The 15168-nt window shown below is 43.1% G+C and overlaps 1 protein-coding gene across 3 annotated transcripts in view; it reads right to left on the reverse strand.

Moving 5' to 3' along the window:
• The window catches only part of ptprz1b (protein tyrosine phosphatase receptor type Z1b), a 70711-nt gene that overhangs the window by 29603 nt on the left and 25940 nt on the right, over positions 1 to 15168 (reverse strand). For all 3 annotated transcript variants that reach the window (XM_080291209.1, XM_026146605.2, XM_026146604.2), the window contains exon 2: positions 14924 to 14992. In XM_080291209.1, the coding sequence (XP_080147335.1) occupies positions 14924 to 14992 (69 nt within the window). The remainder of the gene's footprint in view (positions 1 to 14923; positions 14993 to 15168) is intronic.

A 15168-nucleotide genomic window follows, 5' to 3' on the forward strand; every position in this document is an offset into this window, starting at 1 on the left:
TCGATCATCGACCATATGTTCTGGACACTCGGGTAAAGAGAGGGGCTGAGCTGTCAACTGATCACCACCTGGTGGTGAGTTGGATCAGGTGGCGGGGGAGGACGCTGGACAGACCTGGTGCACCTAAACGCGTAGTGAGGGTGTGCTGGGAACGTCTAGCAGAGGCCCCAGTCCGCGAGATCTTCAACGCACACCTCCGGCAGAGCTTCAACAGCATTCCGAGGGAGACTGGGGACATTGAGTTCGAATGGACCATGTTCAGCATCTCCATTGCCAAAGCTGCTGCATTGAGCTGCGGCCGCAAGGTGGTTGGTGCCTGCCATGGTGGTAATCCCCGAACCAAATGGTGGACACCAGAGGTGAAGGGAGCCACCAGGCTGAAGAAGGAGTCCTATCGGGCTTGGTTAGCCTGTGGGACTCCGGAGGCAGCCGACAGGTATCGACAGGCCAAGCGGAATGTGGCTCGGGCAGTGGCTGAAGCAAAAACTCGGGTGTGGGAGGAGTTCGGAGAGGCCATTGAAAAAGACTTTCAGACTGCCTCGAAGAGATTCTGGCAAACCGTCAGACGTCTCAGGAGGGGAAAGCGGTGCTCTGTGTATAGTGCTGGCGGAGCGCTGCTGACGTCGACTGAGAAAATTGTCAGGCGGTGGAAGGAATACTTCGAGGACCTCCTTAATCCCACTGACACGTCTTCCGAGGAGGAAGCAGAGTCTGGGGATGAGGGGAATGACCCGCCAATTTCCGGGGGCGAGGTCACTAAGGCAGTTAAACAACTCCTTGGTGGCAGAGCCCCTGGTGTTGATGAGGTCCGCCCCGAGTTCCTGAAGGCTCTGGACGTTGTAGGGCTGTCCTGGTTGACACGCCTCTGCAATGTTGCGTGGAGATCAGGGGCAGTACCTGTGGACTGGCAGACCGGGGTGGTGGTCCCCATCTTTAAGAAAGGGGACCGGAGGGTGTGTTCCAACTACAGGGGGCTCACACTCCTCAGCCTTCCTGGGAAAGTCTATGCCAGGGTGCTGGAAAGGAGAGTTCGTCCATTAGTCGAACCTCGGATACAGGAGGAACAATGCGGTTTTCGTCCTGGTCGCGGAACACTGGACCAGCTCTTTATCCTCTCCAGGATACTTGAGGGTGCATGGGAGTTTGACCAACCAGTCTACATGTGTTTTGTGGACTTGGAGAAGGCATTCGACCGTGTCCCTCGGGGTGTCCTGTGGGAGGTGTTGCGGAAATATGGGGTGTCTGGCCCATTGCTACGGGCCATTCGATCCCTATACAACCGTTGCAAGAGCTTGGTTCGCATCGCCGGCAATAAGTTGGACTCGTTCCCGGTGGGTGATGGGCTCCGCCAGGGCTGCCCTTTGTCTCCGGTTCTGTTCATAATTTTTATGGACAGGATTTCTAGGCGCAGCCAAGTGGCGGAGGGCTTTCGCTTTGGTGGCCTCAGAATCTCATCTCTGATTTTTGCAGATTATGTGGTTCTGTTGGCTTCATCGGGTGAGGGCCTCCAGCTCGCACTGGAACAGTTCGCAGCCGAGTGTGAAGCAGCGGGAATGAGGATCAGCACCTCCAAATCTGAGGCCATGGTTCTCAGCCGGAAAAGGGTGGAGTGCCCACTCCGTGTCGGGGATGAGTTCCTGCCCCAAGTGGAGGAGTTCAAGTATCTCGGGGTCTTGTTCGCGAGTGATGGGAGAAGGGAGCCGGAGATCGACAGACGGATTGGGGCTGCAGCTGCAGTAATGCGGACGCTGCACCGGTCCGTCGTGGTGAAGAGGGAGCTGAGTGTAAAAGCGAAGCTCTCAATTTACCGGTCGATCTACGTCCCTACCCTCACCTATGGCCACGAGCTGTGGGTAGTGACCGAAAGAACGAGATCGCGGATACAAGCGGCAGAAATGAGCTTCCTCCGAAGGGTGGCTGGCCTCTCCCTTAGAGATAGGGTGAGAAGTTCGGCCATCCGGGAGGGGCTCAGAGTAGAGCAGCTGCTGCTCCACATCGAAAGGAGCCAGCTGAGGTGGTTCGGGCATCTGACAAGGATGCCCCCTGGGCGCCTCCTGGGTGAGGTGTTCCAGGCATGTCCCACCGGGAGGAGGCCCCGGGGCAGACCCAGGACACGCTGGAGAGATTATATCTCTCGGCTGGCCTGGGAACGCCTTGGTATTCCCCCGGATAAGCTGGAGGAGGTGGCTGGGGAGAGGGAGGTCTGGGCCTCTTTGCTTAGGCTGCTGCCCCCGCGACCCGGCCCCGGACAAAGCGGATGAAGATGGATGGATGGATGGATATTTGAGCTGATTGGGACCTGATGAATGTAAAAACAAAGAATTACCAGATTTTGTTTTTATCTAATTTTTGTTTCTAAGAAAAATACGAGCCACATATGAGGATATTCATTTAAAATTTTGATAGAACAGTAGCAGTATTATGTCCTCGTAAGTGGATATCAGGCCCTTGTAGAGCAAAATTGAGTATTTTGGTCTAAATAACCCAAAATGTGATGTCCACATATGTGGACGCCAGGTCGTAGGAGGTTAAGGTAAGAACTTCTGTTTTTGCTGCTGTTAGCTGTTGTTAGTCAAACTTTCTTTGAAGTGGCGAATAGACTCTCATACACAAGAATGTATGCAAATTGTTTATCACATGTAAAGTCTATTTCTTTAGGACAAATGAGCCTAACAATACATGTCTGTATCTAGAAGTCATCAGAATCATCATCATTAGCTCAGGTCAGGTCATTATCAACCATCCTAGGGGGCGTGTCCCATTTAAAGCTTGGAACTGAATCGACACACTGGAATCTGGGAAATTCCTAATTATCATAAATGATTCCTACTGGGGACAAATAAGGTGAGTGTACGCTACCAGTAGTACCGTTGCCAGTATCCTAGCCAGCTAAATGTATCTATTTGTCCTGTGAGAGACTAATTAGTGATGAAGCTCCACACTCCACACATCTCTCTCTTTGATTAAGAGGTAAAACCTGTGAAGCTGGTTAATGACCTGCTGCATTTTTTATGTTTTTGGCCTTTTGTTTTGACAGAGCAGGCCCTTATCACAGGGATGCTAATGTAATCAAGCCACACACAAACGACAGAGGCTACTATTCCCGTTAATTAACCCTTCAATATGACATAGGTTATTCTGTATTACACTTTTTCTTTTCTTTTTTTCACTTAAATGACCTCGGACAAGAAAGCCAATTTTTTCTGTTGTTCAATACTGAAGAAATTTAAACTTTATATGCAGAACATTGTAGAATATTTTTAAGGTTATCTGCTATAAAAAGCCAGACCAGGGAAAATCTCCTTCATGTTTTTCTGTGTTTTATTCTCAGTTACTTTCACACAAAGGCATCTGCTGTGATTTTCACAATTCTGAAGAAGTCTCATGTGTATCAGTACTGATAAATGATCAGAATTATAATATTTCTGACTGTCTGAGGCTAAGTTGAATCGAATCGGGACTTTGAAAACCGGAATCGAATGGATTATAGAAATCAGTGATGATACCCAGCCCTAGTGAGCAGCCTAGGCACGACAGAAGTGGATGTAGCTGTAATAGGAAAAGAACTATTGCTAACTTTTCTGTTAAGTTAAGGCCTGATCCTTCTGAAATTCATAGCCAGTGCTCTGACACGGTGTCATCAATCTTTGAATGCTGAAAAAGCACAGTGTATCCAGAAAAACACATTAAATTATATAAATTATTAGAAAATAATTACGCCTAACTTTTTAAAGTTAGGCGTACCGGTACGCCCATGGCAAAAAGTTAGTCTAGAGCCCTGTATAAAGAGCAGATAACAGCGAGCACAGATCACTGCTATCGCACTGCAACTGTTATGTAGGGTTAACAGTTAAGCACTTTTATGCACTACAAATAAATAACCTTGTTCTCGTAAACCTCAATATTCAGTGGTGGATTTTACAATTAGAGAGCCATTCTTCTGTCTCAGCTGGAGTCAGGTGTTTCGATTAGCATCTCAGCTAGCAGTATCACTGATTAAAAGCTGAGCACACAAATAAGAATCATACCTTTGTGTGAGAGTAATTTTTATTCATTTGCGAGCACATACAGACTCACACAGACTGACTGACACAAAGAAGCGAGTCTGTAGCTGACAAGATCTGAGCCACTAAATGAATCCTTTCTGAATGACAGAGAATAGACTACACACACACACACACACACACAATCGCACATCACTCATTCAACAAGATCGACTACAAAGACAGATTGTCACACACATGAGCAGCCAGCATATCTGACAAACAGACCCGTCAGAAAATTCAAAAAGAAAGCAAGCGGGTGGGGGGAGTGAATCAGAGTTCCCATATGAACTTTACGTTATCTCGATGACTCGATAAAGTGGTGAACGTGAGAAAGTCTTCAAACCGCCGCTTGCATAAATATTAAACACCAACTGGTAGACTGGCTCTCTGAATGAATTTACTATTTATCTGAAGTTTTCAAATAAAAATATCTGTATTTCTTACAGAAAACGAGATTCACTTTGACCACTAAAATTATTCCTACTGCCGACACGAGCTTGTATCTTTTAGAATCCCACCTGTTGACCTGTGACTGCTAGGCAAAAAAGACTAGACTGGCCATGCGGGTACACATAAGCGTGAAGTGTGGCGTTTGAACATTTTTAAATGCTGAAGTCACCTCATAACATCTCCCGTCAAGGCTGTGTAGTGCTGCCAGTGCGCAGGGGGGGAAAACCCAAGCAAAGAACTCATTAACCCAACCACATACTGGTGAGAGCAAGTGAAAAGGAGAGAAAATAGGGAGTGCATATTGTGTATTTGTGAATAAAGAAGCACACCTCTGCATCATTACCTCATGTCTCCCACAAGGCTCCAAGAGCAGCCACACAGGCTGAGCAACAACTGGAGCAGAAGAGCAGCCGGCGTAAAGTATTTGGTGACTAAGAGAGCTGTTGAGAACATAGTGGGTGGTGAACACAAGCATGTAAAGGGAAAAAGAAACAACAAACGCATGAAGGAAGGGTGCAATGCACTGCTAGCTGCCTGAGAGATACTTAAATAACAAGGATTTAATGTTTTCTTCATGTCACAGTGGAAATGGCACAATGAGAGCTTTTAAACCGGGATCTGAAAGCTTGTTTCTAAAATTTTCACTCATCAGAAATAAAAGCGGTAAATAAGATGGCTGAGAATAATTAAAGCGACAAATCAGATCTCAGTGAGGAAACAAAATCATGCCTGATGTCTATACTGATGTGAACTGGGTCATGTGCTAGGAATGAAAGGATGCCACACCTTTTACTAGAAATATAAATGACCAACCTACAGAGGGCAGAATTCAAAGACACCTCAAAAATTAAAATGAAAAAATGATGTTCTGTGAAAAGCACAAGGTGCCAATGAGGAACCTGCCAGTTCTGATATTCTATGGCAGATGCCAATCGGGTTCCACGGTGCCAGGCAGCAAGCACACTAGAGGACCATCAGGCCTCCCTCATGAAGTGGCCAGGGGCCTGTTGAAGGTAATTTTGTAGCTCTGACGGGGCTCATTCTCTTCCTGTTTGAAAAAAATGAGCAGATATCAGTCCTGCAGATAGGTTGAGGACCTTCTATGGGTCTGTCTAGCTTTCCTAGAGTAGCGGTCTATTTCCTGGGAGACACAACAAACCTTCTGGCAATGACATATATTGATGTGCCACTCTGGAAGAGCTGGACTACCTGTACAACCTCTGTATGGTCCAGGTATCTCCTCATGCTACCAGTGCTACACTTACCCTAGCAGTCAGTGTCACTAGTGTCAGTGTAATAAGCAACAAATGATAAATAACTAATTAAAGACAATGTCGTTCAAAATAATTGCAAACGCAAAAGGAAGATAACTGGCACTTCTCACATTTAAATAACTACCACTGAAAGTATGGGATTAAAAAGTGTGTTCACAAATCACAAATACAGCAGTGGCCGTTTTAATCCCGAACAGTTTCAGTGTTGATTTGTCATCAGACAGTCAAAACGACTGAGTCTGGTGTGTCACAGAGTTACTTTTCTCCACTCTTACTAAGCACCTTGGGGAATAGGTTTCGCTCTACAATGCTAAAACATCTTCACCCCATTATGTAAGATACAAAGGAAAGACCTATGCTAGGTCTGGCACTTACGGAGCCCCTCTGATGACATGGTCCAAAAAATAAATAAATTGTGGCCACAAAATACTACTTTGTGCCCTCGAAATAGTATAACGTGCCCACAAAATACTTATTTGTGGCCGCGAAATACTATTTCGAGGGCAACGAATGTGGCAACGAATTACGCATTTGTGGCAACGAAATAGATAACGTGCACACATCATATTGATACAATTCCTGGACAGCTGCGTAGAGACATAAGCATAAGAGTAGGCTAAACCTATACACCATGGACAGAGACAGTATGATTGAGTTTTATTTTAGGCTGGGAAAGAGCTACAAATGCATTTTGAAAAGCCTGGCAATGCAAAGAACCATTTTTACGGAGAGACATTTAAACAGGATATTGAGAGCCCAGTTACTTTACAAACTAAAGCACGACCTGGATGCCAGGATAGATTTTATTGTCAACCAACTGCAAGGGCCTGGGAAGGATCACGGTTATCGGTCAAGTGTTTCATGCCCACTAATTAGCATTACACGTTATGCCTATTTCGTGCCCTCAAAATAGTATTTCGTGGGCACAAATAAGTATTTCGCGGGCACGTTATATCCATTTGGTTCCCACGAAGTAGTATTTTGTGGCCACAATTTATTTATTTTTTGGACCATGTCATCAGAGGGGCTCTGTAGTCACTATACAAGTCAAATAAATATGAAAACTGTCTAGCCCGTAGATTTAAAAACAAGATTTGTCTTAATTTGTGTTCCATTTAAAGAAGGCAGAAATAAGCAGAAGAAAACAATTACTAAACTATTTTCTGCTTAATATATTTATTTTATCTCTTTATAAGCTTAATGGAACAGCCTTGAAAATGAAATGATTTGCCCACCACTGCTTAAGGTCAATGGATCATGCAGATGACACAACAGTGACTATATCCCCACCTTACCTGAGTGGGGCCGAATAAGTCATCAAACATCCGATTAACACATCCAGCAGACACAGAGTCCAACATTCCCCTCTCTGCTTTAGTGGCCAAGAAATCCTGTAGCTGATAAACACTCACTGTTCTGGAAACAGCAGCAGAATCAGGCTGAGACATTGCACACAGCAGGGGATAGTTTGCATCAGGTACTAGTGGAAATCATGCTGCCTGACTAGAGCATTCGAGAGGGAGAGCACAGAGCAGTCGCTCACAAGCTGTGAGAGGACATGCGCTATCACATCAGCACAAATCGGTGCAATCGGACTTCAAACAGGCTTTGTGGCAGGGAGTTTGACGATTATGGGCAGAGTCTCACGTGCACCTCAGGTGATGTCGACAAAAGTTTAGAACTGCCTGCTGTTTACTGCAGACAGAGCGATGTAAAGTGTGATCCAGCTTTTGGTTTGCTTGTTTGCTTGTCATAGACTGCATCTGGAAACAGCATTGCAAAAAAGGACAAGTGTGAACTATGAAGGTAAAGCTTCAAGTTGTAAAACTAAAAGAATGACACAATAAAGTCCACATAAAACAAATTTCTGTCATTTCACATCCAGTAAACAGAAGAATAACGAATGCTGTCAAGATCTGCCGAGCTCTTATTCCTTCCTTTGTTTATTTGTTACATACCTGTGCTTGCTTTTCCTACTAAATACTGAACGTGTATACACATACACACATGGACCAATCAGGCATGACTACCTGCCAAATGACTACCTCCCCCTTTTCCTGCCAAAACAGCAAACAACAACAACTGTGATGCACGGTGGATTCTGACACCTTTCTATCACAATGAGGCTGTAGTAAAAAAAAAATAATAATAAAATAGCACTTTGAGTGCTCTATAGCGACCAGTCGATTTATTTTCTCTAATGTGAACAACTAAGAACTCTGTTTGCATGATATGACTGGAAATGCAAAAATTTTGTTGGTGCCTCCTTTGTCTGAATTAACATTATGTGATATCATTGAAATGAATGAGTGATTGCATTTTTATTCATACTGTGCTCCTGTTCCTACATGAAGAACATTGTATAGCTGAACTACGTTGCCTTCCCATTATGCACCTCTCTATTTCATTGGTTGAAATAAATACTTTAGCTTCAATGCAACTTTCTTCGGATTGGCTGCCCCTCATAAACAAAAGATTGTAACAGCGGGTGGGTGGATTTTCCGTGCTCTCATCATAAAATGAGTGTTTAGCGCAGTCTGAAGCCTGAGCCTTTGGCTAAGAGGAATTAATGGTGACCTCATTACTTGGAAATTTTGGCCATGCGTAATATGAGAATCAAATATGATCATTTTCTTTATTCTGTAGAATGTTTTCGACCAATTCTTCTAAAGAGATTTGGGTTAGGTTTTTGTTTATATAAAAGAAGATAATTCAACAAGCACGGATGCTCTCAGGCATTCTCTACCATTATAAAATACACGTACAGAGTCCTAAATTTTCTCATAAATTATTCACTGCTTTTCTCATTTAATATTCTCCCAACTGAATCAACCTGCAGTCATGATTTACTCTTTGGTCCTGGTTTTAGATGAGTGTAACCAGACAGTTCAACATGATATCAAGTCACTTTTGCATCTTTTGTTTCGGGATGTAACCTCTTTAGATGTGCATGTGTTAACTGCAAACTTCTAAGATGAAAATGAGTTAGCTTAATTTGTTTCAACTTGTCGGATTGAAAAATGTCAGACCTCGTCTTTCTTTTTCCTTCTGCCTCATCCATGGATATCAATCAGCCTGTGTGTACAATGGATCAGAGGAGAAGCTGTGCAGCTGCTAACTGAGATCACAATACTGTGACTGTCCACAAAATAGTGCTATGGTTAAAATTAAGATTTCTGAGTCAGAGACATTCCTCACTTCCTCACTCGCCTAATAGTACAAGTGCAATATTTCCCCTCCATCCATGCCGAAATCCACACTGTCTGAATATTCACAGACTATAAACCCACACACAGAGCAAATCACAAACTCCTCTGAGATTTGCCAAAATTAAGCTATTACGCAGTCTCTCTTTTTAGTCCTAATGATTCTGCTGCATGAAGAGCAGCGCTCTGTTCAACTGCAGCATAGATACAGGATGTTTTCTTGGAAACCACTGCACAGTTTAACCAAATGTGTGATCTGAATCTAAATGTGAAAATATATGGGTTGATTCATAGTCTGCTTCTCCTTCCAATCAGATAAAATGAAAACTTTAGGGGGGAATTTTACAAATGCATAAGGACAGAGGTATTCATATTTAAAATCTGCAAATGCATGCATGTACATGTGTGTGCGTTTGTGTGTGTCTTCCCCAGACAATGAGGGGAGTATTGAAGCCTGCATTGCCTTCGGCTATGACTTAGTTGGATCAAGAAGAGGGAAGAGGCAGAGAGACACACAGAGAGGCTCAGATACAGATACTGGGGGGGGGGAGGACAAAAAACATTCAGCATTTCCATTCAATTAAATTCTTTTTGTCTTTGTCATAAGGCCAAAGCATCATGTTGTTACTGCTTCAGTGAAAATACTGTCTTATATAACAGTGATCACATCTATTACGAGGGCTCATTTTTATGTGGTTCTGAGGTAAGTAACTTAAAGCAAATAGAAACCACTGACTTATTTTTGATATCCATTAATAAATAGTGCTATTGTATGTCTATTTCCTCTATAAGGATATGAATATAACAGGCAAAAGCAGGGGAAACTCTGGGTTATCAGGCCACTCTTACATCCACACATACACATAACAGATGGGGCCCTAAGGGGTGTCTTCCAGGCAGAAGGATCCAATGGACACCCTGAAGGCAAAGCACAGTAATGATGAGGACAACACAGAGGAGAAGGCGATGAGGAGGAAGAGGAGGAAGGACTAACACTGATACACTTTGCACACAAATATGGCCTCATGTATGAGTATGCCAGAGTGTGCAGGCAGTTTCTGGAGGACGAAGGAACTGATACCACTAAATGGCCCCACAGTTACCTGATCCAATGAAATCCATCAAAAGTGTGACATCGTTCCATTCCTCACACATTACCGAGTCTATATCATTATACATATCCACATGTTTTTTTCTTATTGAGATTCGATGTGTTTTTAAAGTGTTCCTTTAACTCTTTTGAGCAGTCTAATTTATTTCTCAAGTAGATGAATCAGCAACTTAAAAAAAACAAACAAAAAAACAAACTGTGAATGGTGCAGCCACATGCTGTATGTAATACATTTAATCAAATCAAATCAAATCAAATCAAATCAAATCACTTTTATTGTCACATCACATGTGCAGGTACATTGGTACAGCACATGTGAGTGAAATTCTTGTGTGCGAGCTTCACAAGCAACAGAGTTGTGCAAAATACAATAATGTAAACAAGCAAAATACAAGAATGGCTACATCTGAAACTAATAAATATATGTACAATATATAATAGTATATGCATTTCTGGATGTGTATACTAAATATTTTTCTACGTGTGTGTGTGTGTGTGTGTGTGTGTGTGTGTGTGTGTGTGTGTGTGTGTGTGTGTGTGTGTGTGTGTGTACACATACAGTGGGGCAAAAAAGTATTTAGTCAGCCACCGATTGTGAAAGTTCCCCCACTTAAAATGATGACAGAGGTCAGTAATTTGCACCAGAGGTACACTTCAACTGTGAGAGACAGAATGTGAAAAAAAATCCTTGACTTCACATGGTAGGATTTGTAAAGAATTTATTCGTAAATCAGGGTGGAAAATAAGTATTTGGTCACCTCAAACAAGGAAAATCTCTGGCTCTCACAGACCTGTAACGTCTTCTGTAAGAAGCTTTTCTGTCCCCCACTCGTTACCTGTATGAATGGCACCTGTTTGAACTCATCATCTGTATAAAAGACACCTGTCCACAGCCTCAAACAGTCAGACTCCAAACTCCGCCATGGCCAAGACCAAAGAGTTTTCGAAGGACACCAGGAAAGGTATTGTAGACCTGCACCAGACTGGGAAGAGTGAATCTACAATAGGCAAGCAGCTTGGTGTGAAGAAATCAACTGTGGGAGCAATCATCAGAAAATGGAAGACATACAAGACCACTGATAATCTCCCTCGATCTGGGGCTCCACGCAAGATCTCATCCCGTGGGGTCAAAATGATCATGAGAACGGTGAGCAAAGATCCCAGAACCACACGGGGGGACCTGGTGAATGACCTGCAGAGAGCTGGGACCAAAGTAACAAAGGTCACCATCAGTAACACACTACAACGGCAGGGAATCAAATCCCGCAGTGCCAGACGTGTTCCGCTGCTGAAGCCAGTGCATGTCCAGGCCCGTCTGAAGTTTGCCAGAGAGCACATGGATGATACAGCAGAGGATTGGGAGAATGTCATATGGTCAGATGAAACCAAAGTAGAACTTTTTGGTATAAACTCAACTCGTCGTGTTTGGAGGAAGAAGAATACTGTGTTGCATCCCAAGAACACCATACCTACTGTGAAGCATGGGGGTGGAAACATCATGCTATGGGGCTGTTTTTCTGCCAAGGGGACAGGACGACTGATCCGTGTTAAGGACAGAATGAATGGGGCCATGTATCGTGAGATTTTGAGCCAAAACCTCCTTCCATCAGTGAGAACTTTGAAGATGAAACGAGGCTGGGTCTTCCAACATGACAATGATCCAAAACACACCGCCCGGGCAACAAAGGAGTGGCTCCGTAAGAAGCATTTGAAAGTCCTGGAGTGGCCTAGCCAGTCTCCAGACCTCAACCCCATAGAAAATCTGTGGCGGGAGTTGAAAGTCCATGTTGCTCGGCAACAGCCCCAAAACATCACTGCTCTCGAGAAGATCTGCATGGAGGAATGGGCCAAAATACCAGCTACTGTGTGTGCAAACCTGGTAAAGACCTATAGTAAACGTTTGACCTCTGTTATTGCCAACAAAGGTTATGTTACAAAGTATTGAGTTGTATTTTTGTTATTGACCAAATACTTGTTTTCCACCCTGATTTACGAATAAATTCTTTACAAATCCTACCATGTGGATTCATGGATTTTTTTTTCACATTCTGTCTCTCACAGTTGACGTGTACCTCTGGTGCAAATTACTGACCTCTGTCATCATTTTAAGTGTGGGAACTTGCACAATCGGTGGCTGACTAAATACTTTTTTGCCCCACTGTATTTTACAAATTAAATAGAGTAAACAATAAATAAAATATATAAAAATATACAGAGTTGAGACATGTGCAAAACAGTGGCATTACTGTACAGTATGGAGTGCATAATGTTAAAGTTCCAGTAGTGAAGCTGAGGTGTCTATGACGTGTTCATCAGTCTGATGGCCTGGTGGAAGAAGCTGTCTCTCAGTCTGCTGGTTCGGGACCGGATGCTGCAGAACCTCCTTCCTGATGGAAGTAGTCTGAACAGTTTATGGCTGGGGTGACTGGAGTCCTATCCAGGTGTCTTAGTGACAGTAACAAGAGGCCCAATAATATGCCTGTCCAGCCATAAACTAAACAGATAACAACATGACAAGGGATTTATACTGACTTCATATTATAGCTCACTATCTGATATACAGTATCTCTCACTATTTACTTTCTCAAGCTTTTCCCAGCTTTTGCCAACGATGATGACGATGATTTGAAAAACTATCCCTTGTACAGACTACAAAACACAGACCAACCACTCTTGCTTTGGACTAAAACGTATAAACTATCACTTCTTTAAAAAGGCAGGCCGCCACAAATTCCTAAGCAGGAATTGTGTTTCAGTTCTTTACTTTTAAACATTATTAGGACTCAAACCATAGTACGTCTGAGGTAAGCATCTCAAAAAGGGTATTGTGATCTGGATGTAACCTAATTTGAAACCTTCTCCAACTCTCTAACACCCCCCCCCCCCCCCACACACACACACACACACACTTTCTTTTATTTCCTTTTGAGCCCGCACCCCCCACCCCCACTCCTGACCTAACTAAAACACAGTGCACAGTGCTTCACAATGAAGTGTATTTCTTTCACATGTTAATGCTTTTACTCTTGGCTCAGTGCACAGCACAAGGCAAGAAACAGAGCTGGTCAGGAAAACAAGACTGCGCGCACACACACAGATAGAATGAATCTAAATGAACTGCCGCTGACTTACCTTTATTTGTGATAATGACATTTGAATGAATGAAAGAATGAAAGAAAGAACCATGTCTATTGTAGACATTTGTCATTGTTTCTAACCATTTACACAAAAAAACCTTTTCCACATTGACAAAGAGGGCGTATGTGTGTGTCTGTCGAGGAATTGATTGTACAGATTTGACAAGGGGGAGGAAGAAAAAAACAGAGATGAAAATACATATGAATATGTTGACATTCATGCTGTTTGACAAATAGAACTACAGCGAGTCTCGGAAACAAAAAATAACATAGCTGTATGCGAATTTTGTGTGTGTGCGCATGTATGTAACTCCTCCTTCAAAAATGCACGAGAAGTGATTTATCGGTTCATTAATTAATTAAATTCTTCTGTGACGGCCGATTCGATCCCGTTTTATCCTTTTTGCTTCATTGTTTTTAACATGTTTCATATTTCACCCAGTTAGCAAGGACGTGGATGAATTGTACTTTGGAACAAACAGCCGCGACATTTCATTTTCACAGGCTAACGATATCTGTTTCGGGAATACGGTGACAATTCATCCACCGGTAAAGCAGATTGCGAATGATTACTTTCACATGCTAAATTGTGTGAGAGCTGGAGACACTGTCATGGTAATTTGCAGAAATTCAGGTAAAGGAATGAAGACCAAGAGGAACATTAATCTTTTGCTTTGCGGTGACGTTAACTGCGAATCTCTGCAATGGTAAGCTTCCCTTTTAAGGAGCTGAAACACAGGGATTCAAAGAACAGAAACCCAAACAGTGGATTTGGTGTGCAGGAGAACAGCATTGCCATCTGTCTTCTACAGAAAAAATGTTTCTGTCTGCTCAGTATGCCCATCAATAAACATTTCTAACAAATACTCATAGCTGCACATTATATTCTGTGTACTCATCAGGAGTCGGATCAATAAACCAGACAGAATATGTTGCTGATTTGCCAGTTATTGATTTATACAGTCTATGATCCCTGTAAGCCTAAAACTAACCATTTCTCTTGTATGAGCTTCAAATGACGTGCTTATTATCACCAACATGCTACTTAGAAGTGCAGGTTAATAAGTCTAATAGCTCTGCATTTAACCCCCTGATGGCCTGCTAAGCCTGTTCGCTCCTCCCGGTTCCCCTTGAACAGCTAATCTCTCCCTCTGGGACCATCGCTGTCTGTCTGCGTCCACTCTTCGTTTCTGTTAGACCCACGGCTTAGCTCGGGAGGAGCTTCGTGCTGAGTTAGCCTTTATCATCCAACCATATGGTCTGAGGTAGATCAAGGCTCTCTCGTGGGAGATAGTAACACATAATTCCTTTGCTTGATGTGATGTTCAGACGGTCCAGACTGACATTGACCAGTCTGGTGTAGCTGTCTGTTTCAGGAAGCGTCTGAGTGATTTTGAAATCCTCTGGGATTTCTGGCTGAAACCTTCTGTCACTGTTTGCAAGTTTGCAGTGCGCTCTCCTTCTTTTCCTGCTTGTCTTTCACTTCTCCTTTATCGTTCTTCATATTAGCGATGTAAAATATATTTCAAAGATATTACAACACTGCCTTAAAAATAGACCAGAGATTTGATTTGCCATTTATTGCGCCGTGTAACTGACAGCAGATCAGATTTCTGATGATTCTCATCTGAAATTTCCTCTTAATGCCAAAAAAGGTCAGAAAAGGAAATAAGAAAAGCCACAAAAAGCTCACACAGACCTGAGTATGACCAGTCGACATCTTCGGTGAGCCTCCTCAAGCCTTGGGCCAATGGTTCAGCTTCCACAACTATCAGGGACAGAGAGAGATTATTAAGTATGACGTGATCAATGACTTTTTCTTGGGTTCACTTCAGTTCATTCACCAAGCTGCCTATTAGAAAAAAACTAGTTTCATTTAAGCACACGGCAAAGGTAAGATTCTCTAAGTAACACTGAAACAGCCACAACTTTGAATTATTCCAT

This window comes from Astatotilapia calliptera, chromosome 17 (genome assembly GCF_964374335.1).
Source record: "Astatotilapia calliptera chromosome 17, fAstCal68.1, whole genome shotgun sequence".
Taxonomy (NCBI): Eukaryota; Metazoa; Chordata; class Actinopteri; order Cichliformes; family Cichlidae; genus Astatotilapia; species Astatotilapia calliptera.